Source organism: Chionomys nivalis, chromosome 22 (assembly GCF_950005125.1).
Source record: "Chionomys nivalis chromosome 22, mChiNiv1.1, whole genome shotgun sequence".
Taxonomy (NCBI): Eukaryota; Metazoa; Chordata; class Mammalia; order Rodentia; family Cricetidae; genus Chionomys; species Chionomys nivalis.
The window spans coordinates 840,274-862,312 of NC_080107.1; the positions used below are offsets into that span (position 1 = coordinate 840,274).

Sequence of the window (22,039 nt, forward strand, 5' to 3'; positions counted from 1 at the left end):
CTGGAGAAAACTTAGGCATAACTATCTCTACTTTAATTCTGGTCCTCACCTGTTTCCTCTTTCCTACCCAGGGGAAACCTCCTGCCCAACCTGACAGCCAAGGACATAAAGACATGCCGCTTCCACCCTGAAAAGGCCCCATTCTGCCCCATCTTGAGGGTAGGGGATGTGGTTAAGTTTGCTGGGCAAGATTTTGCCAAGCTGGCCCGCACGGTGAGAACCTGTCTCTTGTCCATGCCCCACTACCTACCCAGAAAGCTCAGCACTCCCATAGACTTCAGGGATAGCCCCAGGGATTCTGGGAAGTAAATGCCTTCTGGTGGAAGCACCCCAGACATGCAGATCCCCAAATCCTATCCATCTTTCCCCCAGAGATCTTGCCTCTACTTCCCCAAGCCTCAGTTTCCCATTTTACCCAAGAAGAAGCCTCTGGTCTCTTAAAAGCACCATACCACAGGAAAGCAATCTGCAACAGTGCTCTCTCTCTCCTGTGTTGTCTCTCAGAGACTCTGAGACTCCCAGTTCCTCCCTTAAGGTCACCCCCTTCCTACTGCCACCTCCCTTGTAGAGAAGAGAAAGAAATCCCTCTCCACAAACCCTCAGCCCTGACTGAGGACAGCGGAGAGCTCATACCTGGCCCTTTCCTCAGGGTGGCGTTCTGGGCATTAAGATCGGCTGGGTATGTGATCTGGACAAGGCCTGGGACCAGTGTATCCCCAAATATTCTTTCACCCGGCTGGATGGAGTGTCTGAGAAAAGCAGCGTTTCCCCTGGCTACAACTTCAGGTAAGCCTCCTTGGCTGAGCAGGGGCAGAAGCCACAGGCAGCTCTAAAGACGTTCCTGTCAAACAGAAATGCACATTGGGAAGGGAACGCCTCATGTGCCTCGTCTGGTCCCCACCAGGTTTCAGTTCAAGCTTGGGGAGGACTTCCTGAGAGCTGGCCATCCCTGAATTGTGGTGTGAGGTGTGGATTCCTGCCATTAAAAGGAATCCAACCACCTGGGATCTGCTGAGGACAGTAGTCACACCAGCTGGCCAAGGTTTTTGGAAGTACTCGTTTCTGTCATTTTTTTACTTGCTTTTAGCTCTGTCCCTGACACTGGTGTGCCTGGTTCATGTCCAGCCCCATTCCCTGCCCTGTGCCTGAATTTTCCGAGGCTCTCACTCCCACAGTAAGCGCATTATCTGCCACAGTTTCTTCTTCCAAAACGGGAAATTGACATTTCTCTCTAAAACCAGGAAATCCCGTGATTCACAGGCAGCAGCTATAGTGATCAGTAGTTCTTTTCATGCTCTTCTGGGGGAAAACCGGTTTTTAAATATCATCTAATTGGTATTCCAAATAGCTGTGGGGCCTGAAGGACTTTTATTTGGGGGAGTTTTCCCACTAGGCAAAAGGGAAAGAGAGGAAGCCCAGAGTGAACTGATTGGAACAGCAGGGCCTTGAACAAGTCCTTGGCCTCTTCCCTGTTAGGTCCCCATCTGTGAAATGCTGGAAGAATATGCTTAGCCACCCAAAGGGCGGAGTTTCTCTCTCTCTCTCTCTCTCTCTCTCTCTCTCTCTCTCTCTCTCTCTCTCTCGTGTGTGTGTGTGCACGCACGCACACGCATGTGTGTACACATATACGTTCAGAGATCAGAGAACAAACTCTCAATTTTCTACAAACTATGTTTGTTCTCTGCCTTGTTTGAGGTAGGGTCCTACTCATTCATTCCCACACATCAGGACAGCTGGCCTATACACTTGTGGCGATTTCCCTGTCTCTGCTTCTGGGAATACAGATCCCTGTGCCATACATCTGGCTTTTACATGTGTGCTGGGAACGTGAACTCAGATATCCGGGCCTATGAACTGAGCACTTATGCCAAATAAGCTATATCCCCAGTCCTTGCCTTAATCCCAAATTCCCGGAAGGACCCTGATTAAGTACACAACGTTATATGCTTAAAAAAAAGAAAGTTAAGAAAACGAATTTGCAGCAATGGGGTATACATTTGTTACAGATGTGAAGAATTGTTGCTCAAGCTTCACCTTGTAGCAGTCTTCAGTGTAATGCTACATTGTATATAGTTATTCATTTTCCTCCTGTGAAAACATTCCAGAAGAAAGCAATTTAAAGCAGGAAGGTTTGTTTTGGTACAGTTTGAGGGTCAGGTCCATCATGAGGGGAGTCATGGCATCATGAGCGTAAAGTGGCTAGTTACATGGCATCCTCAGTCAAGAAACAGAGATACTCCACCCACTGCCTGCTCTACACTCCTCTGAAACTCAGCCACCGCATCTGAGTGGATCTTTCCTCCTGAATTAAACACTCCATCACACAAGGCTAAAAGTGTGTCTCCTAGGTGAATCTAAGTCCGGCCAAGTTGATAATCAGGATTAACTATCACAAGTCTTCATTTCATCAGCTTGACACCCGAGCGTATCACTTTTAAATCATAGCATTGCATCCCTGATCCCTATCTCCTGTTCATTTTGTAATGTAAAATATATTTAGTTCATTTCTAAAAGTCTCCAGGGCTGGGCGGTGGTGGCGCACGCCTTTAATCCCAGCACGTGGGAGGCAGAAGCAGGCGGATCTCTGTGAGTTCGAGACCAGCCTGGTCTACAAGAGCTAATTCCAGGACAGGCTCCAAAACCACAGAGAAACCCTGTCTCGAAAAACCAAAAAAATAAATAAATAAATAAAAGTCTCCAATATCTCAACAGTTCTAAAATTTCAGAAGTTTAAATACATTCTCTTGTGAGATTTGGGGAATGTCATATATATGAGTCCCTATAAAAATCAAGCCTTCAAGTCGTACACTTCTCTTATACAATATCACGAAGAAAACATTCTCCTTCTGACAAAGGAAGAATGGAAATAAACAAGCAAAGACTCAGGCAAGGTATGACTGGATCACAACAGGGCCGACACCAAACCCTGTAGTCTGGGATGTGGGGCTCTTGATGGCACTGTCTGGCTGCAGTTCTCTTGGGTGGCTGCAGTTCTGATTCTGGTGCCTACCATACACACAGACTCACCTAGGCCAGCTCTGCTTCATGCTGCAGTTCTTCTTGGAACGCATTCCCCATTGCTAGCATCTCCAATATCCTGGGGTCTCCATTGCAACTTAGGCTTCACCTTCTCAGCTTCATGCCACGGCCTCTTAATGCCTACTCACAGCAAGTCTGACCTGACCCAGCTCCACACTGCCTGGCTTCAGTAGCTTCTAGAACTCTGGTGTTAGCGTCTGTGACTCCTCCATGCCTGCAGAACCAGTGCCTCATGGAAAATGCTGCCAAGTTGCGCTGCCAGATGAAGATGTAGCATAAGCCCTCAGACAAAAGTATGGCAACCTTGGTGTGCCTTGGAGGCAGACCCTGGGAAAAATGCTTTCCTATGTGGCCCTCTGGTTCTGGCGATTAGCACTCTAAATGTAGGCTTTCTCTTTTTCAAGCGAATTTGCATTTTCACAAGTTGAAGTGCTCTGTGAGTGAGACCTCGCCTTTCCTACTGCCCTAGGGTACCAGTTTCTCTTGAGTGGCATTGATTTATACAGCAGCTCTAGCTTTTTCCACATCTGCTTTGTCTTCAGCTTTAAACCTGCCGTACTCCTTTCTCATCTACTGCACACGCCAGGCTTTTCTGCTGTTCCTGCTGTGTTCTCACAGTGGCCCTGACACACAGTGGCCCTTTACTCTCTCTTCTTATGTCATTCTAGGGCTTCTCTAGTCTGGAGTCCCACATTCTTTGCATTCCTCCAGCAAACTCGCCCCAAAAGCACGCAACCCCATGTGATTATGTTTATTGCAACAGTAACCCTGCTCCTGATACCAATTTCTTGCATTAACTACTTTTCTAGCTTCTGTGGCAAAATACACAACAAAAGCAAATGAGGAAGGAAGGATTTTTTTTTTTTTTTTGGCTTGTGGTTTGAGGGCATAATCCATAATGACAAGAAGGCCTGGCGGTAGGAGTGCGAGGTGGCGGGTCACATTGCATGCTCAGTCAGGAAGCAGAGAAATGACTGCTGGTTCACTTGCTTTCTCCTTTTCACTTGGTGGCCACTCTAACCTATGTGATAGTACTGTCTACATTCAGGGTTGGTCTTCACTCCTCGGTTAAATCTCTTTGGAAAAGTCCTCACAGACATGCCCGTAAGTTGGCGCCCTGGGTGTTTTAAATCAGATCAGATTGACAGTCGTTATTAACCATCACAATAATCCGCTTTCCTTTTCACCTTACTTTGCAACTTTAAAAAATAATGGCCCCTCCCATTAGGCTTTCCATTTGGTAGTTTAAAATATATATGTATGTTCTCTGGAAAGAAGAATTTTTAAAAATTGAAATTGCTTTCATAATCAACTCCAGAGTTTGAAAAACCCTAGGAAACAACACATATTTTAAAGTAGGTTAAAAATACTGTTTGGCTCACTGGAAGAAATTGGCATATTTATTCAGTTAGTTCATCTCACTGAGATCAATACAAAGGATATTTGTATGGTGGCTTAAAATAGTTATATACTTTAATAAAATTCTCAATCTCAAATACAAGTTTTCACATTATAACTCCCCTTTGGCCATTAGGAAGCCTTCAGTCCTCTAAACGACTCCAATGACAGAACGCTTGTGTGAAGTTGGGGTCTGCTGTGAAGACCCCACCTCCTGCTGTCATGCAGTTTGGAACAGTACCTTTCGTTTGAGGAAGAGCTGCTTTGGAGTACTGTAGCTCCAGCTGATTGTGCAGTGGCTGTGCCCTGGCTAGGCACAATAGGACCGGAGATACACTTAGTTCAACATAAGCTTTGGTTGAAGGTGTGGATGTAGCTCAGTCAGTGGAGTGTGGTCCTAACACACAAGAAGCCTGGGGCTCCAGCCCCACCTCAAGAAGTTACACAAAACCTAAAACCAGAAATGGTGGCACTTGCTTGTAACCTCAGCACTCAGGAGGCAGAAGCAGAAGGATCAGTTCAAGGTCATCCTTGGCTACGTTGAGAGTTCAAGGTCTGCCTGCGCTATATGAGTTCACGTCTCAAAATAAAGATAGCTTAGATTGTTTATTTGGACAAGACTGGGAAGAGGATCTCCCCGGACTCCACAGTGTAATCATCAGGATCTAGGGGAGCCACCTGAGTGGCATGGGCTTCTCTGAGGAACCCAAATAACCGGCTCTGTAACAGAACCAGAAGTACAAGGCAGGCAAAGCTACCCAGCTGAACCCGGGTAAAGTCTTCAGAGAGCCAAAGAAAACTGCCTTCAGGAGACATCTGGCATCCTTGCCAAGCAGGGCACAGTTCTATCTCTTCCCTCCACCCGGGTCCCCACCGGCCACTCTCATACAGCGGTAGACACACTGACACTCAAGGCCACAGAATCGCCTTTCTGGATGCTCAGATAAGAAGAGGGCACTTGCCATAGTTTCCATGACGAGGTGATTTGATGTTGATGTTTGAACCTCACAAAGCCACTTAGCAGTAGGGCGGGCACTCATTACCCACGTGCATAGCGTGCTGTGTGTCTGATTGCTCCTCACCCATCCTAGAGGGTAGATGTTACAATCCCTCCAGTCCTAACGAGAAAAGGCAGGCTCGCTGAGTTCACACATCCAGTCCATGCAGGGACCCGGATGTGGATAAATATTCTTGAGGGATGCCTGCCACAGCCAGGAAAGCTGTGGCATTCACACTCATGAATCCTCAGTAAAGCATGCATAGGTGGTTGATTCTTTCCACCCTGCTGAAAAACAAAGACCCTGGGTTCCCAGGGAGTGAAAATACTAGCAGATGCCGGCGGCCCAATCCACAGTCTGGCCTTTTGCCTCTCAAACAAGTTCATCCGTCTCCCCTCCAACAGAAGCCAGATTTCTCCCCACTCTATTGTTGCCGTCTGCTCTGGAGAGAGTGGAATTATTCAGACAAGATTGGCCTTGCTTTTCGCTGCACATCTGATACCCAGGGGCAGCTGGAGACCTGCACTTCCATCGCTAATTACTTCTGCGGCTCATTTTTATGCCCCTACCTCCCCACTTTGTGCAGCTCTTTGCCTGCAGAATCATTGATTTTGAGATGGTCTAGGTGTTAAAGATCCCATGAGCACATCTAGACAACGCTGTCCCTTTACGGAGGGAAAACAAACGCTCTGAAGGGGAGGTGATTGGTCTAAGACCATGAGAGCATCTTAGTGTATCCGTAGAGGTCATTCTGTCCAAGACGCTGGCATCTGCTTTCTTAAGTCACAGTCCCAAGCAAGAGGATACTTCATAAGGTGTCCTGTTGGTCATGAGTCAGATCCAGTTACTAGAAAAGTGGCCTCGGTACATCTCCCTTCAGTTCTTACCTAGTGGACTTGGTTCTCTCCATCTAAAATTTTGTGTGATTTCTAAAGGCTTTTGTTCTTTCTCCACCTGCAGTTTGGTCAGAAGAATGTTTGGTTTTTATACCTAGATTTGTCTATTCTGCATAGTTAACTATTCTAAGGCTCTCCTAGTGTTTTTTGTTTGTTTTTGGAGCTTTTTTCCAAGCATATAGAGAGTGCAGTTGATAGGGTTGTCTGGGTGTGTGGTGGACAAAGTGTCGCCGTGTCTAAACATAAGAACTAACAGCTCGGGCTGGAGAGATGGCTCAGAGGTTAAGAGCATTGCCTGCTCTTCCAGAGTTCCTGAGTTCAGTTCCCAGCAACCACATGGTGGCTCACAACCATCTGTAATGAGGTCTGGCGCCCTCTTCTGGCAGTCATGCAGAAAGGATATTGTTGTATACATAATAAATAAATTAAAAAAAAAAAAAAGAACTAACAGCTCAACAGTCTACAGACAAAGGACCCCCCAGAAGCAGGAGGTGGCATCCTGTAGCTTAGACACAGGAATGGGGTGGGACCTTGCATCCCAGGTATATACCTTCAATTTTCCTCAATTCCCTCTGAAAATTCAGCTCAGTATTTTGAATTGGGCTAATTGTCGTATTGCATGGTGAATTTGTGAGGCACACGTGTTTGTTAGTGATTAAATGTTACAAGCCAAGAGAGAGCAAGTCTGCGTATGTGTACAGTGCATGTGTGCGTGTGTGTATGTGTATGCATGTATGTGTATGTGTGTATGTATGTGCATGCGTGCATGTGTGTATGTGTGTATATGTATGTATTATGTGTGTTTGTGTGTATGTGTGTATATGTATGCGTGTGTCTGTGTGTGTGTGTGTATGTGTGTATGTAGGCATTGATGATAATGGCAGATTTATAACACCGTATCTATGCGGGCCTCGCAGGAAGCAAATGACAGACCCAAATTAGGTATTTTGAGGAAAGCTTAATAAAGATACTGCTTTGAAAATGTGGGCAGGGTTCAGGGAGCTACAGGACCTGTGGAAAGGGGCTAGAGCTAGAGATGTGGGCATGCATGGAGAGCGAAGCCCCAGCAGCCAGAACAGAGGCAAAGCAGCCCACTGAGGCAGGGAGAAGCTAGGGTCAGAGGACACGTGTGAGGTCCAGTCAAAGTCCCTCTGCTGCCTTGTGGAGGTCTCTGAACCCTGGTGAAAGCATGAACCATTGCCCAATAAAAGACTGTGTACTCCCAGCCATGAGCAATTTTGCTGCTTTTGTTCTTAGAGGCTATTTTATCTACAAATATAAGTTTTATTAAAATATGTTTTTTTTTTTTTTTTTAGGCTAGGGATGTAGCGCAGTGGTAGAGCCCTTTCCTAGCGTGTGCACGGCCCTGGGTTCAGTCCATAGTGTGCCTCTAAGGGATACTTGTCTACAAGAGCTACACAGGGCAGCAACATGGGTCCCTTTGCCTTCAGTCCTGCTCCCCTCACAGGAAGTTAGCGCCGTAGATGGCAGCTGGGGCAGGAGGGTCGTCCTTTCAGTCAGTTATACATTTATACACATGCAACCTAAAACTCCTGGTCTTTGAACACCTCAAAAACTCCCTCTGGTCCTCATCTGGAGAGATGACTCAGTGGTTAAGAGAACCGGCTACTCTTTCAAAGGACCTGGATTCAGTTCCTGTTATCTGCATGGCAGTTCACAGCTGTCTGTAGCTCCAGTTCCAGGGGATCTGACACCCTAACACAGACGTCCATCAGACAAACCCCAATGTATATATAAAAGGATAATAAATCTTTACTTTTTAAAGAAGTTCTTAATGTTGAATCTGTGAAGCCCTTTCACGCTTGGCGCGTTGACCTCATTGACAGACCACCACACCCTCCCACTCAGAAATGACCCAACTTCAATGAGCCTCAAAGCCAGAAGCCTGGTCTATGTTATTTCTTCTGGCATACCCTCAACCATTATGTGACTGGCCCAGCAACAGACAAATACAGTAGCCATAAGGGACATACCCAGTGCTGACAGCTGGGGAGAAGGGAACAGACTCACTTTTAATGATGTCTGATTTCTCAGTTTCGCTCTCAGAGTTCCTAAGACAGCATTGCTACTAAAAGACAACGCAGTTTTGGATTTCCTCTCTTGGTGTCTAGGACCGAAAAAAGGGGGGGGGGGCACTTGTTCATCTGCTAGATACTCCTCCTGTGCTAGGTGTTTCCAGCAGGCTTTCCATGTTGGAAAACCACCCGTGGCAGCTTTCCTGAAGCTCAGGATCTGGCTGGTTCCCCTTGCATTTCACAGCACGCAGCTCACCAAGCTCCCAGGCCAGCTGACAGACAGAGCTGAAGTGGGCCCTGGCTTTCACCTCTCTCCCTGCAATCTGGATTTCCCTCCCTGCTTTCAGACGCCACAGAGACTGGGTTTCAAAGGCAGCTGCTTCAGTCATTTCCACAGAAAACCATTATTGGGAAGGCCTCTCCCATGGGGTGTTTGCATGTTCCCATGGTCCTCTCTCCTCCTCACCTTCTTGCCATGTCAGTGGACCAGTGGTCCCGGGTGCATATAGCCCTTTCTAATATCCATGTCCAGCCTGTCAGCACAGAAAGCAATGTTACTAATAGAAAATATCATCTAAAACTTGTTGAGTGCTGACCAAAGAGCCAAAGGGGTTATCTCTTCACCTCTGAGAGACTCTGGGTTTTGGGTGGTCCCTTTTACCTCGGCAAAGCCACATACCCTTATATAGTTCCAGGGAAGACATTCAGAGACTGGCAGCCTGGCCCCACAGCCTGCACTTGCAGCTGCTAGTAAACTATAGGACCAGTACTGTTGTTTCCTGCCCCTGCCTCTCCCTGTGGCCCAGGCTGGCCTGCAGCTCATTATGCAAGCCAGGCTAGCTGCTACCTCCCAGTAACTCTGCCTCCCCTAGGGCTGCATGACAGGTGCAGACTACCACGGTCAGCTCAGGATGTGTTCTTAAACATCAACAACAGGCAACTTTTTAAATGGGTGCTTTTGCAGTTTATCAGGTCCATAGACTAAATAAATAAGCTTGGCTTTGGGCCTGTCTCCCAGGGGAGGAGTCCAAGCAGGCTCTAAAGATGTGGCCCCCGTCCCAGATGCAAAGAGACTGCCAGGCAATATTTTCCTATCTGTACAGAATCAACTGTAAAAGTGTATTTCAGCTGGCAAAATTACTTCCCAGCAGGCAAAGCTTTGCTGAGAACAGCACCTCCTTCACAGAGAAACCCAAATCCCAGACCCAAAATTTCCCTCCCAAGTCAACCCGGATCCTGCATATTTGTTGCTGTTTTTCCTGCTGGTGTAACAGTTTTGGGTCCTGGTTTAGGAAGGAGTTCCCACTACTCTATGGGAGGACAAATCATTTCTAAACAGATATGAGTGCTTCCAAGGGATTTGTGCTTGGTGATAAAAAAACGTTTCTCCATTCAGCAAGCGTTCTTGAGTGTCAGCTCAGCATGGGGAAGCCCTTGTAATGGTTGGCACTACTCAAAGCTAAACTTGGCTGCATGCTTCCTTGTACAGGAGTATTGAGGCCTCAAGAGTGAAAACTCTTGCGGATAATGAGGCGATGGCTTTGAAGGTCTCTTTCAGCTGCTGGTTCTCTCACATGCTGAGCTGCGGGGCTGACGGAGAGTGGAATGAGGCCAGTTCCTGTGATCAAGAGAACGATAAACCTAAACCCAAATAGAAAACCTGTTTATACGGGAAAATGCAGGCAGCTCTCCTTAGCTGTGGGTTCTACATCTGTGGATGCTACCAAACATAGATCAGAGATATTTGAGGAAGCAATTATACCTGCCCCAAAGAAGAGCAGGCTTTGTTTCCTTCTTATACCCTAAACAATAGAGCATGACCACTGTTTGCACAGAATACACACTGGTGAGTTTTATAAGTTATCTAGGGAGGATATGACAGACGCAGGACAGTGTGCACAGTTTAGACAAATACCATGCTGTTTTATATAAGGGGCTTGAGCCTTATAAAAATGGGTCTTGGTGTCTACAAGGCTCCTAGAATCAACCTCTTGGAACTACTAAAGGATGACTAAGAATAATTAAGATGAAACTGAGTATGTAACTCAGTTGTAGATTGCTTAGTATACATAAGGCTCTGTTTTCTGATGCCCAACACAGAATAAAACCAGGCATGGCGGTGCACACCTGTAATCATTTGGGAGGTAGAGGGGAAGATCCTAAATTCAAGGTCATTTTTGTAATTAGAGTTTCTCTCCTGCCCACCAGCTTCCAATATTACTTACTTAATATCACTTACAGATGCTTGGCCCATGACTAAGGCTTATTATTAGCTAACTCTTACATTTAAATTCAGCTCTTCTCCTGTATTTCTGCTTGGATTTCCTGCCTGACTCTATCCTGCCTTGCCATAGGCCAAAACAGCTTTATTTATCAACCAATGAGAACAACACATATCATAGCATACAGAAAGACATCCCACAGCATTTCCCCCTCTTCTGGCTAACCAAAAATTGAGGTTTTCATTGTAACATAGTAAATGCATACAGAAAGACATCCCACAGCACATTCTCAGCTACATACTGAGTTTGAGGCCAGGCTGGCCTACAGAAGACAAACAAAAAGAATCAATCTGCCTTTAAACCTAACTTGTAGGATACAGAGGCATTCATAACTCGATGAACTAGACATCATCTTGGTCTACATAGTGAGCTCCAGGTCAACCAGGGTAGGTTAGGCTACATAGTGAGACCCTGTCCTAATAACAGTTCTCCTCACCATTATCATGAAACAAAGGGGAGGTAGTTAGAATCCAGGAAGTGGATTCAAATCAGGGACACTTGGTGCGACTGAAAGCAAGTCTCAGAGCCTCTGTGGGCCTGTTTCCTTTGCTGTAAAATGGGCTATAAAACCTTTTGAACTCTGACAGCCTAAATTAACACAAATAGGGTTGGGACCAGGGAAGGCTTTGAGAGCTGGGGCTGCTGAAGTGTGCACTGTTATTTATAGCCCTGCCACGCTGGGACGGAGCTTCAGTCCCGCCCCACAGAAGCACATCTGACAAATGATTTATTACAGCAATTGGCGTTCGTACTTACTCATCCTTTATCCGTTCCCGCTGATGGCACAAGGGAACACGCGTGAAGCCTCGCCGTACTGGCAGGCCTCAAAACGGCTCAATTTGGTCCAGTGTCGGGCTGTCCTGTCTGCTCACGGAACAGCTATCTCTGTGGAGGTCTCAGTAAGAAAGCACATTGAGCCAAGACTTGGGAAGAAGTGTACAGCCAAGGCACCAACATGGGAGCTGCAGCAGACAGGGAGGAACACAGACAGCCATTGCCACTGTAGATTTGCAGGGAGGAATAGGCACGTGGTTTAGACCAGGATTCCGGGCAGGAGCAGCCATCACAAACAGACACAGCCACTAAGAAAAGCAAGACAGGGCTGGGAAGCAGCAGGCAGAGTAAATGCCCACCTTTTCCTCTTGCATGCCTTCTGATCCCCAGCCAGTACCTCCCATCAGCCACATCTCCAGAAGCCAGAGACCAAGACAGCAGACCCCAGAGAAGAGAGACTCGCTCTGCTCAGTGGCCCTCAACCTTCCTAATGCTGCAACTTTTTAATACAGTACCTTATGTTCGGGTGACCCCAAACCATAAAATTATTTAATTGCTACTTCATAACTGTAATTTTGCTATTGTTATGACTCGTAATATAAATATCTGATGTGCAACTTCTGTGAAAGGGTCATTCGACCCCGACCCCAAGATGTCACAACCCACAGGCTGAGAACCACTGCTCAAAAGGGAAGAGAGAAGTACCACACAGCAACTTCCTGCTTGTGTCTGGCATCGGTAGCCTTTCTAGGTTGGCCTGGTAGTGATGCCTCTCATCTCTGACAGCTCTAGCCCTGTTTCCTCTCTCCTTCTTCCTCTTCTCAGCTCGGCACTGGCACCTGCTGGAGCTGTTTCTCTAATACGTAAGCATCATCAAGTCACAGGCATGGGTGCTCTTCTCGACAGCTGAGGTGCTGTTGGAAACATCTGGTTAACTCTCTGCCTCCTCTGAGGCTGTATTCAACTCCCTTTTAGTTCCTGTCTTAGAGAAGTCGTAGACCTTGGATTTGAACAGCCTGAGTTAGGATCTCCACCATGTCCTTAACCTGATAGTATTTCTGGTTTTCTGTGGCTTATAAAATCACAAATAGTCTGGGGTGGTGGTATACACTTTGTAATCTCAACTCTCAGGGAACAGAGGCAGGAAGAGTGCCACAACCAGTCTACGGAGAGTTCCAGGCCAGCCAAGACACACAGCGAGACTCCGTTTCAAAAATAAACAAACAAAAAGTAAAGGAAGTGAAAATAAACAGGCTACACACACACACACGGCCTACTGAATCAATTTTGTGTTGCTCATACATACGTGTGTTTAAGGATGGCCACTTAGGACTGAACAACATATCAGGGAACTAACTCCTGGGGAAATTGATTGGTTGTCTCTTAGCAGCAATTAATAACCTGCAACGCTTTATCCTAGTGGGGAGGCCTTGTAAAATTTCCCCACTGACACTGGCGCATCAGCTGGTGTCATTATGCAGGTCTTGTGTAGTCAATCGCATTGTGATTCCATGCATACAGCTTCTGTGTCTAGAGAACTATCTCAGGCAGGAGTCCTGGTCCTCCAGCTCTCACAGTATCTCCAGTCCCCTCTTCCATGCTGTCCTCTGAGCACTAGGTGTATATAAGGGTTGTGTTGTAGCTGTATCAGTTGGAGATAGGCACCCACAGTGAGCTGTTCTATTTTGACTAGCTGTGGCTCTCTGTAATGGTCTCTATTGCTGCAAAAAGAAACTCCTGAGATGAGAGCTGAGAGCCACACTTACCTGTAGATGTCGGGACTGGTGTTTAGAATACAGTGAGGAAATACCCTGGCTTATAAAAGTGGCTGTGGTCGGTTCTCCTCTGAAATCTGTGACCTCACTAGCTCTGGGTGGTTGGCTAGGCTTACAGCATGAGGCGTGATTTCCTTCCTGTTCAGCAAGCCTTAAGTCCAGACAGACAGTTGTTGGCCACCAAGATGTGAGCACCACTATTTCACTTTTAGGGTACCTTGCCATGATGTCATTGTGGTTCATGGGCTTTATAGAGGGTAGAACTATTGATGGCCTTTCTCCTTTGGCGACTTGTGTTGCACTTTCAGATACTATGAGAGCCACAGTCTTCAGGAAAGAGGCTCCGGGTCGCTTCTAGCTTCCAAGTCCTGTGTTCAGAGTGCACTTGGATCTTACTTTCATGTTCTAGAAGACACCAAGGACAATGGCAGTAGCCTCTTGGACTCAAAGGGAGTTTCTCATGCCTGGCACTGGGGTTTTTATTAGATAGTCTATAGCTCTTGTGGGAAGCATTATCACTCCATTTATCACGTACATATATGTATATATACACATGTTATGTATGTATTTTTAAGTAAGCTTCTAAAGCAATGTGCTTCCCTATAGCTTTTAAAAACATCCTTAGTGTTATTTCTCCCTTCTTCCTCTTCTGGCTCTCCCTAAGTATTCCCCCCCCCATCACTAGTTAATCCCCTCAGCCACCAGATGCTGATGTCTCCACCTTACAGACAGGGAAGTGATCTGTGTGTGGAGGGGCGGGGTGTAGAGTTTGCACGGTTGTATAAAGTACTTCAAGTAGCAAAGCAAAAATTCAGACTCCAGGACTGTCCCAGGTCTAAGTCCCTATGCTACCTAGGGCTATCAGAGGCAGTCCTGAGTGTGAAGCCTCCCCACCGGGCTGAACTTGTGTAAGTGTCCCACACGCGTTATGTCCTCTCTCCTCCCAACATGTCCCCCACCAGTGGCACATACCTTCCCACCTAGCCAGCTGCCGGATCTAAATGTTTTCTGTCTGAGAGAGAAAACAGCATGTTGTTACCACCATCCTAGTTCCATCTGCCAAACTGGGAGAATCTGGAGAAGCCGGGCCAGCAGAAGGATGCCCAGGGGCTGGCATTGAGAAACTCAGTCTTTGAGTGGTTAAGAATCGAGAAATTCATTTGCTGTTCCAGTAACTGTTTGCTCAGCCCCTCGCTGTGATGACCTAGCCAGAGCAGGCGGATCCAGCCACAGGCACCTCGGTCCATCCCTACCTTCCAGTCCAGCCGCACGCTCAGCTTCTCCAAAGCACCATGTCCTTTCCACAAAAGAGCCTGCTGCTCTCTTAACCAGGACTGCCGCCTCTGCCTCTCGCCCAGCCCACCCGAGCTTTGCCTGAAATCGAGCCTAGGCCAAAAGTCTTCGGCGACCCTGTGCTCTTAGACTGGTGTGCCTCAGCTTCCCAGGCTTCTCTGTGCCCTGTTTTGGGTTTTGTGATGGACACTTCTCTCCCTCTAACAACAATAGAGCTTATCAGCATATCCGTGGTACCTAGCCCAGTGCCCAGCACCCAGTAGGTGCTCTAAGCCTTTACTGACCACTGAAAAAATGAGAGGTTGTCTGAGCTTGGGCCCTAATGAATAGATAAGGTATTCACGGAGTGGAGAGGGGAGGAAAGGGGTACAGCATGAGCCAAAGCTCCAGGGTCTGAATGTGGAGCATGTTCGGGACTCACGAGAAGGCAGGCATGTGCTGGGGTGGGGAGGACGTGTGTTGTGGCTCATGTTAGGAGAGCCTGAACTCCAGGCCAGGGTGTCAAGTGGCAGTGTTCTTATCACCAAGCGCACTTCCTAGCCAAGAAGTTCAAGACTAGAGGGATGAGAATGGGGATCTACAGAGGCCAGCCTTCCCCTTTCCAGGTGGAGGGGTCCCTTCTTCCCACTCTGAGCGGCTCTCCTGGGCTTCCTGTGCAACCCAGTCCATGACACCAGGGGTCCAGACACCAGAAAGTGGAAGAGATCCTCCTAGGTGCACAAGTACTGTCCGGAGTCAGGACCTGAGATAAATCAGGGAGCGGGAGAACAATCTAGAATTCTGGCTGCCCTGTCCCATTTTCTGTTACTAATAGCAATACCATAACTGGGTATGGACAAAGAAAGGGGCTCGTTTGACTTGTGATTTTGAGTGTGAGTAGAGGAGACACATCTGGAGATGGGTCAGAGTAGAGGGGACACGTCTGGAGATGGGTCAGAGTAGAGGAGACACGTCTGGAGATGGGTCAGAGTAGAGGGGACACATCTGGAGATGGGTCAGAGTAGAGGGGACACATCTGGAGATGGGTCAGTGTAGAGGGGACACATCTGGAGATGGGTCAGTGTAGAGGGGACACATCTGGAGATGGGTCAGAGTAGAGGGGACACATCTGGAGACAGTCTTCTTGCTGTCAGAGCTCTGAGGCAGCATGAGACATCACATAGTGACAGACAGGTGATGTTCAATAGACCCACTGACCTGCTGTCATAGCACACCCAATCTTTGTTTGTTTGAGACAGGGTCTCTCTACATAGCTCTGTCCTGGAGCTCACTGTGTAGGCCAGGCTGGCCTGAAACTCACAGAGATTCGCCTGCCTCTGCCTCCTAAATGCTGGGGTTAAAGGCATCTGCTATTCTTTATCTTGGCCTTAGGATAAGACACTCCACTCTCTTAATTCATTCTCCCCACAACCCGCCCCCTTTCAGTAAAGGTAAAGTCTCAGAGAGATTGAGTGTCTTGTCAGGGACAAAATGCTGGTTTAAGAAGAGCCAAGTAGCATCCTCAGATCTCGGACCTTCTTAGAGGGCTTATCCCTCGGAATGACCCATTTGATGCAGTCCTTGTCAGCTCTAACTTATTCTTTGTCCTTTGGAAAAGCACTTCTCACTGTGCCTCAGTCTTCTCAGTGATAAAGCTAGTGGGGAGGATGTAACAGTCAGAGTAAGTACTGATAACTGCTATAACAAACAGTCCTCTCATCTCATCGGCAACTTAACATTGTGGGCCAGTGATGTTGGAGGGCTTTGTGCGGCTATTCTGGGCCCTAGCCTGCTGTCATCTCGACTTAGTCTCCTCCAGGATTGCCTCATCAATCTCCCCTGGTTCCTTCACAATTAGTCATTAGATGGGGAAAAGGAGAACACAGAAGGTACACTGCAGTGAACCATCGTAGCCAACGGTAACGAGCCTCACATCCATCCTCATTCCGTTAGAAGAGTCAGTGATGGAGCACCAGCTAGGTACGAGGGACTGGGAAATACGGTCCAAGCGTGCCTCACGAGAGATCATACTCCAAGCCCCTGTGCCCTGAGTCATCCCCTGCCTCAGGTATGCCACAGCTTCCATGATCTTCATTGGCTTCACTAGAGCAGAGTCTGGTCCTGTTCACAGCCTAGACCCTCCTCCCTGGGCTCTGCAATTCCTCCCTCCCAGCAGGAAGAGGAGCCTCCCCTGCCAAGCCTCCTTGAGGGTGGGTGGCTGGTGAGATAATGATCTTACCACGCTTATTGCCTCTTGGAAGGCAGGTGCTGGAAGAAAACCAAGTCCGCTCTGATTTTTCTCCCTGTTCCCTTCACATTTTTTCCCAGGATAAATTTAACCAGTGGAGCCCAGGCTGCCAACTTCTTGTTCTCTGAGTCCATGTCAGAGCTCTTGTCATGGACGCAGCCTTGGGCTGTACACGAAGGCTGCAGGACCGCAGGCCCGACCCTTGCCCTACCCAAACATCCGTGATTCGTCCCCACTCCCCCTGCCCAGTTGCTATGAGTGCAACTCAGTGACAGGGACCTTGAATCCTCCAGTGATGTGAGAATATAGAATTTAGAAGAACTCTAGGACTTTGCACCAGGATGCCCTGCTTTCTTAACAGCCAGCTGAAGACAGATGGTTCAGAGATTCCAAGTCATAGACTCAGAAGTCATCAGGATCCTGACTCAAGCAAGTTACCTGTTCATCTCCCTCATCTGTAAAATGGGTCAACAGCCATGCATTATTCATGAGTTAGCTGAGGTGTTCTGCATGTATTTCTGGGGCTTTATAAATAGTGGGTGCTGAGATGGCCGTGGTCTGTCTGATCTACACACGGCGGTCTGTCTAATCTACACACTGTGGTCTGTCTGATCTACATACCCTCAAGGCAGCCTGAAAGCCATGGGTGTCTGAAATCTTCTGTTCATTTCAAACACTTCTTTGAGATATCCCTGGAGGTCACCTTGAAGATCCGGGCTCTTGGGTCTCGCCATAGCTATAGAACTGTTTCCCTTTCTGCAGTTCGTTCCATCATCCCCCTGCTGCTGCTGGATTCACTTTGCTCTGCTTTGACCTGAATAGAGCTCTCCACTGCTACCCAGACATTACTTACCAGAGTTAAAGATGGTCTCGTTCCCCACACATTTCCTTGACCTCCGAGCCTTCCTTCCTTCCTGTTCAGTGGCTGTTCTTCATTCAGCATCCCCTTGGGTCACTGTCACTTTTACCCTGGGTCTCAGTCTCTGGAGAACTCTCCCGTCTTCCCTTGCTTTGTCCCTTCAACTGCAGAACCCACAGGGAACACCTCGCATCAGGCACCCCCGAGAATGCTTCCACTGAAAGGTTCTCAGCCTTACTTGGTGGCGGGTGCAGCACTCCTCTTGCCCAGGCACGGGTGCGGGCAGAAGCCTGCTGCCTGAACTTTCCTGTACTGCTTCCTGGTGACAAAAGCCCCTGGCCTGAGCTTCCCTGTCTGCAGAGTGGGGACAGTTAGAGTAGGCATCTCAAGGGGGCATGGGTGGCCTCAGAAGGTGTGATTCCATGAAGAAACAATGCACAAGGGTACACATGAGCCAAGAGGAGCCAACCTGGATGGTGAAGGACCAAGACTGCCAGCTGTGGAAGCTGTTGTCCCAGTGCTAGCATGGGCAGGCAAAGGAAGAAAAGCACAGAATCCAGACGAAGCTGACGCTGCTCTATCAGCCCTTGGCCTGTGTGGGAGCTAAGCCACTGCTGAAGGCTGAGCAGACTAAACACCCCATTCTTTCTGCTCTCCTGTTGGTTCTTCCTTTGGATGAACCCACCTAAAGTCTGAGCAGACTGCTTGGCAAAAGCGGCAAGAGACAGGCTCCCTGGGCAGAGAAAGACGGTGTCCAGCGGTCAGAATATCTGCTGCAGGATTTCAGTGGCGTTCAGAGTCGGTCTCAGCGAGTACTCACCTGCTACTGCTAGCAGAGCTTTGACAGGACAGGAGCACCCCATCTTTATAGACTTGAAGCTGACACCCTGAGGGCTAGGAACATCACAGGGCATGACTGTAAATCCAGACTCATTTCTGCCTGAGTCCGGAGTTCCCCAAAGGCAGCCAAAGCAGTGGCCAGCATTTCATCACACCTTCCTCCCCCACCTGTGGTCCTCCAGCTCCGCTCCACTCAGGCTGACGCTTCCTTCTCCCGCCTCAACCATTTCATTCAGAGGAAGTAGCCAGCACTGAGCGAGCGCAGCTTCAGCTTCACACCGAGAACTTTCTGGGCCCTTTCATTTCCATCGCTTCACTGAGTCCTGACATCAGGAACCCTCTTCACAGCAGTGGGATTTTGCCCAGGGAGTTTACACTGTGCTGATGTTAGAGCCTGGCCTGTGGTAGGCAGAGCCATATCGGGAGAAGTGCACTTGATTTAGAGTCCAAACGGTCAGTGCAGTTCCAATCCCAAGTCCAGCAATTACAAGCTGCCAGACCACAGGCAACTCTCTCCCATCATAGGCGTCTGCCAATCGGGGTGTGAACACCACCCTTCTGTGTGGGCACCAGCTGAGTCAGTGGGAAGAATGGAATGTGATTGCTCCTCTAAGCCCCGAGCTCGCCACAAAGGCACCCAACAGCCAGAGCTGAGGAGCAAAAGACAAAGCAAAGGACTTGGGCAGATCTAGCATTGAGTTTCCAGTAGGAAATCCTGGGTGAGTCATTCAACCTCACAGAGCCTTGGAAAATATGAAAATCACTTCCTTCTGCTATGGGATGGAGGCAAGGGTGGAATGAGGTGAGGCGTCAGGAAACACTTTTCTCAGTTCTCGTGTAAGCATATTTCTTCTGCAAATTACCATGGCCAACACTAGTATATGTTTCATGGGCCCAGGGATGTTCTAGAACATGGCCATGTGTTTTCAATTCTCATTGCATTTCTATAGAGCAGAACTGTTGTTGCCCCTCAAGATGCAGCCACTGGGTCTCAGACAGATTAAAAGACTGGTCCACAGTTATATGAGTCAGGCTCTGAGCCCAGGTAGGTTAAAGTTGGGTCCCGTGATACCCAAACAAATAGAACTAAAGAAGCTTGAGGCCAGTTGTGGTCAGCTGTAGTTCAAGCTTTCATAAACATAGAACTCATGGGGAGAGAGGTTTTCAGAGGTGGCTCAGTGGGTAGAGTACTTGCTGCTCAAACCTAACAGCCTGGGTTCCATTCCTAGCACTCACACGTGCATAGTCCCAGTGCTGGAGAGATGGACATGGGGCTTTCCAGGGTCTCACTAACTAGCCCATCTAGCCAACTGAGGAGCCCCAGGTTTACTGAGAAACAGTCTCAAAGATAAGGTAGAAGGCAATCAGAGAAGACACCTGATGTTGACCTCAAGCTACACACATGCATAGACGATTGCATTCACACTCATAGGTATACTCACACACACTCATAGGTATACTCACACACACTCATTCACACACACATTCATAGGTATACACATACACACACACACTCATAGGTACACACATACTCACACTCATAGGTACACACACACTCATAGGTACACACATACACACACTCATAGGTACACACACACACTCATAGGTAGGTTCTAGGTTTTGACCCCAGAGTCTACCGTTGGAGTCCCCACATGAGTGCAGGAAGAACTATGGCAGGCATCTTACCAACCATCAGCTGCTTGATACTGGCTGTCGAGCTCTAAAGAACCCTGAGAGTTCAGGCAGGAGAGCTCACAGACAGACCCATTTTCACCCCTGGCCTCCAGGTTTGCCAAGTACTACAAGATGGAGAATGGCAGCGAGTACCGCACTCTCCTGAAGGCTTTCGGTATCCGCTTCGACGTGCTGGTGTACGGGAACGTGAGTCCTGGGATCCAGCAGATGAGGGGACCAGGGGAGGTTTCCCACGCCTGCACTTGGGCCTTGGAAGAGGCTCTCGGGGCGGTGGCCTTCCACAGGCCAACTGGCCATATCCCCCATCAGAGCGGAACTGTCTGACCTTCCACAAACCCTTCAGGCTTCATGGCCTCTCTCACAGGAGCCCAGGTTGATCCTCAGCCCTCACCCCTCGCTGCTGGTCCCTCTGTCTTCAGGCCTTGCTCTTTATCCGTACAGGCTGGCAAGTTCAATATCATCCCTACCATCATCAGCTCCGTGGCTGCCTTCACCTCTGTGGGAGTGGTAAGTTCAGTCTTCCCAGGCTCTTCCTGGGCTCTTCCCAGGCAGCCAGAGTTGGGCCAAGCGAGGCACGGGGCAATCAGATAGTTCAGCTAAGCCCTCCTTCTGGGCTCCAACACCTGCTGCTAAGCAGCTCTGATTTGGGCATCTCCCATCATTACCTCCCAAGGCTCATGGGCTCCAGAGACTGCCTTCCTGCCTTCCTGCCTTCCTGTTTTCAGGTGGTTCTGTCTTATCAAAAATTCCCGGCAACCACATGGTGGCTCACAACTATCTGTAATGAGATCTGGTGCCCTCTTTGGGCCCACAGGCGTACATGCAGACAGAACACTGTATACATAATAGATAATCTTTTTAAAAAAAAAATCTTGCTTCTCACCATGAAGGGAGGGAGAGACTCTGTGTTTCCACAGTCCTGGGATGCCTTAGTGAGGAACAGAGTCACCAGGAAATGGGGGGACAAAGGCCCATCCCGAAGACTCCTCCCCTAGCTCTGTTTCTTCCTTCACGCCCTTAGTGCTTGTGATCCAAGGGCATTTCTCAGTAGCTAGAAAGGTGAGCCATAGAGGACCCTGAGGATCCTCTGGGAATATTCTGAGAGCTGTACAGTCGGGTCTCTCTGGAAGGCTCAGCCCCTTCACGCCCCCTCCCCCACAACGCTTCACTGTCTGCTGTAGATCGTCCTAGCCAAGAGCTGGGCTGTGCAGGAGCCATTTGAGCCCTGCCAATCTCCGAGCTCTGCTCAAGCCTGCACTGCCTCTCTCTTTCTCCAGGGCACTGTCCTCTGTGACATCATCCTGCTCAATTTCCTCAAAGGGGCTGATCACTACAAAGCCAGGAAGTTTGAGGAGGTGAGTCGGGGCAGAAAACAAAGGACCCCGGGCTCTCAATGGCGGAAGTTCAGTGGGCCTCCATTAGTATGCGGGGTCCGAGAGAGGGTTGGGCCAAGAATGGACTCTTTGGGGACTTTGGGCTGGGTGTATCTGCACATAGACACCAGCCCTTTCCTTACAAGCACAAAATTGGGAGGGGCTGGTTCTGTGGGTCATTGTCAACATTCCCACCGCTTACAGTCACATGTCCACCTCTGGGGCAGAATAGAAGCTGCCTGAACATGGCCTGGGTACAGTTTTCCCTTGGGGGGCCTGCAAAGTCCTGGGCTCTCAGAGACTTACTCCACCTCCCCTAATGGCCAGGCAACCCCACCCCACCCCAGCTTCTGATTCTGTCAAATGGGTCCCATTGGAAGATCCTGCCCGACGTCAGACGTGACACTGCCAACTCTTGTGCTTGCAGGTGAACGAGACAACACTGAAGGGCACCGTGTCTGCCAACCCAGTGTTCCCCGGCGACCAGGCCACTGTGGAAAAGCAGTCCACAGACTCGGGGGCCTACTCCATCGGCCACTAGGGCCTCTTCCCAG

At 48.6% G+C, this 22,039-nt stretch overlaps 1 protein-coding gene across 1 annotated transcript in view; it reads left to right on the plus strand.

Moving 5' to 3' along the window:
- Positions 1-22,039, plus strand: part of P2rx3 (purinergic receptor P2X 3) — a 32,703-nt gene extending 10,664 nt beyond the window's left edge. The window contains exons 7-12 of the mRNA XM_057755499.1: positions 72-213; positions 650-786; positions 20,205-20,298; positions 20,554-20,619; positions 21,390-21,467; positions 21,913-22,039. Coding sequence (XP_057611482.1) covers positions 72-213; positions 650-786; positions 20,205-20,298; positions 20,554-20,619; positions 21,390-21,467; positions 21,913-22,026 — 631 coding nt within the window. The 3' untranslated portion in view covers positions 22,027-22,039. The remainder of the gene's footprint in view (positions 1-71; positions 214-649; positions 787-20,204; positions 20,299-20,553; positions 20,620-21,389; positions 21,468-21,912) is intronic.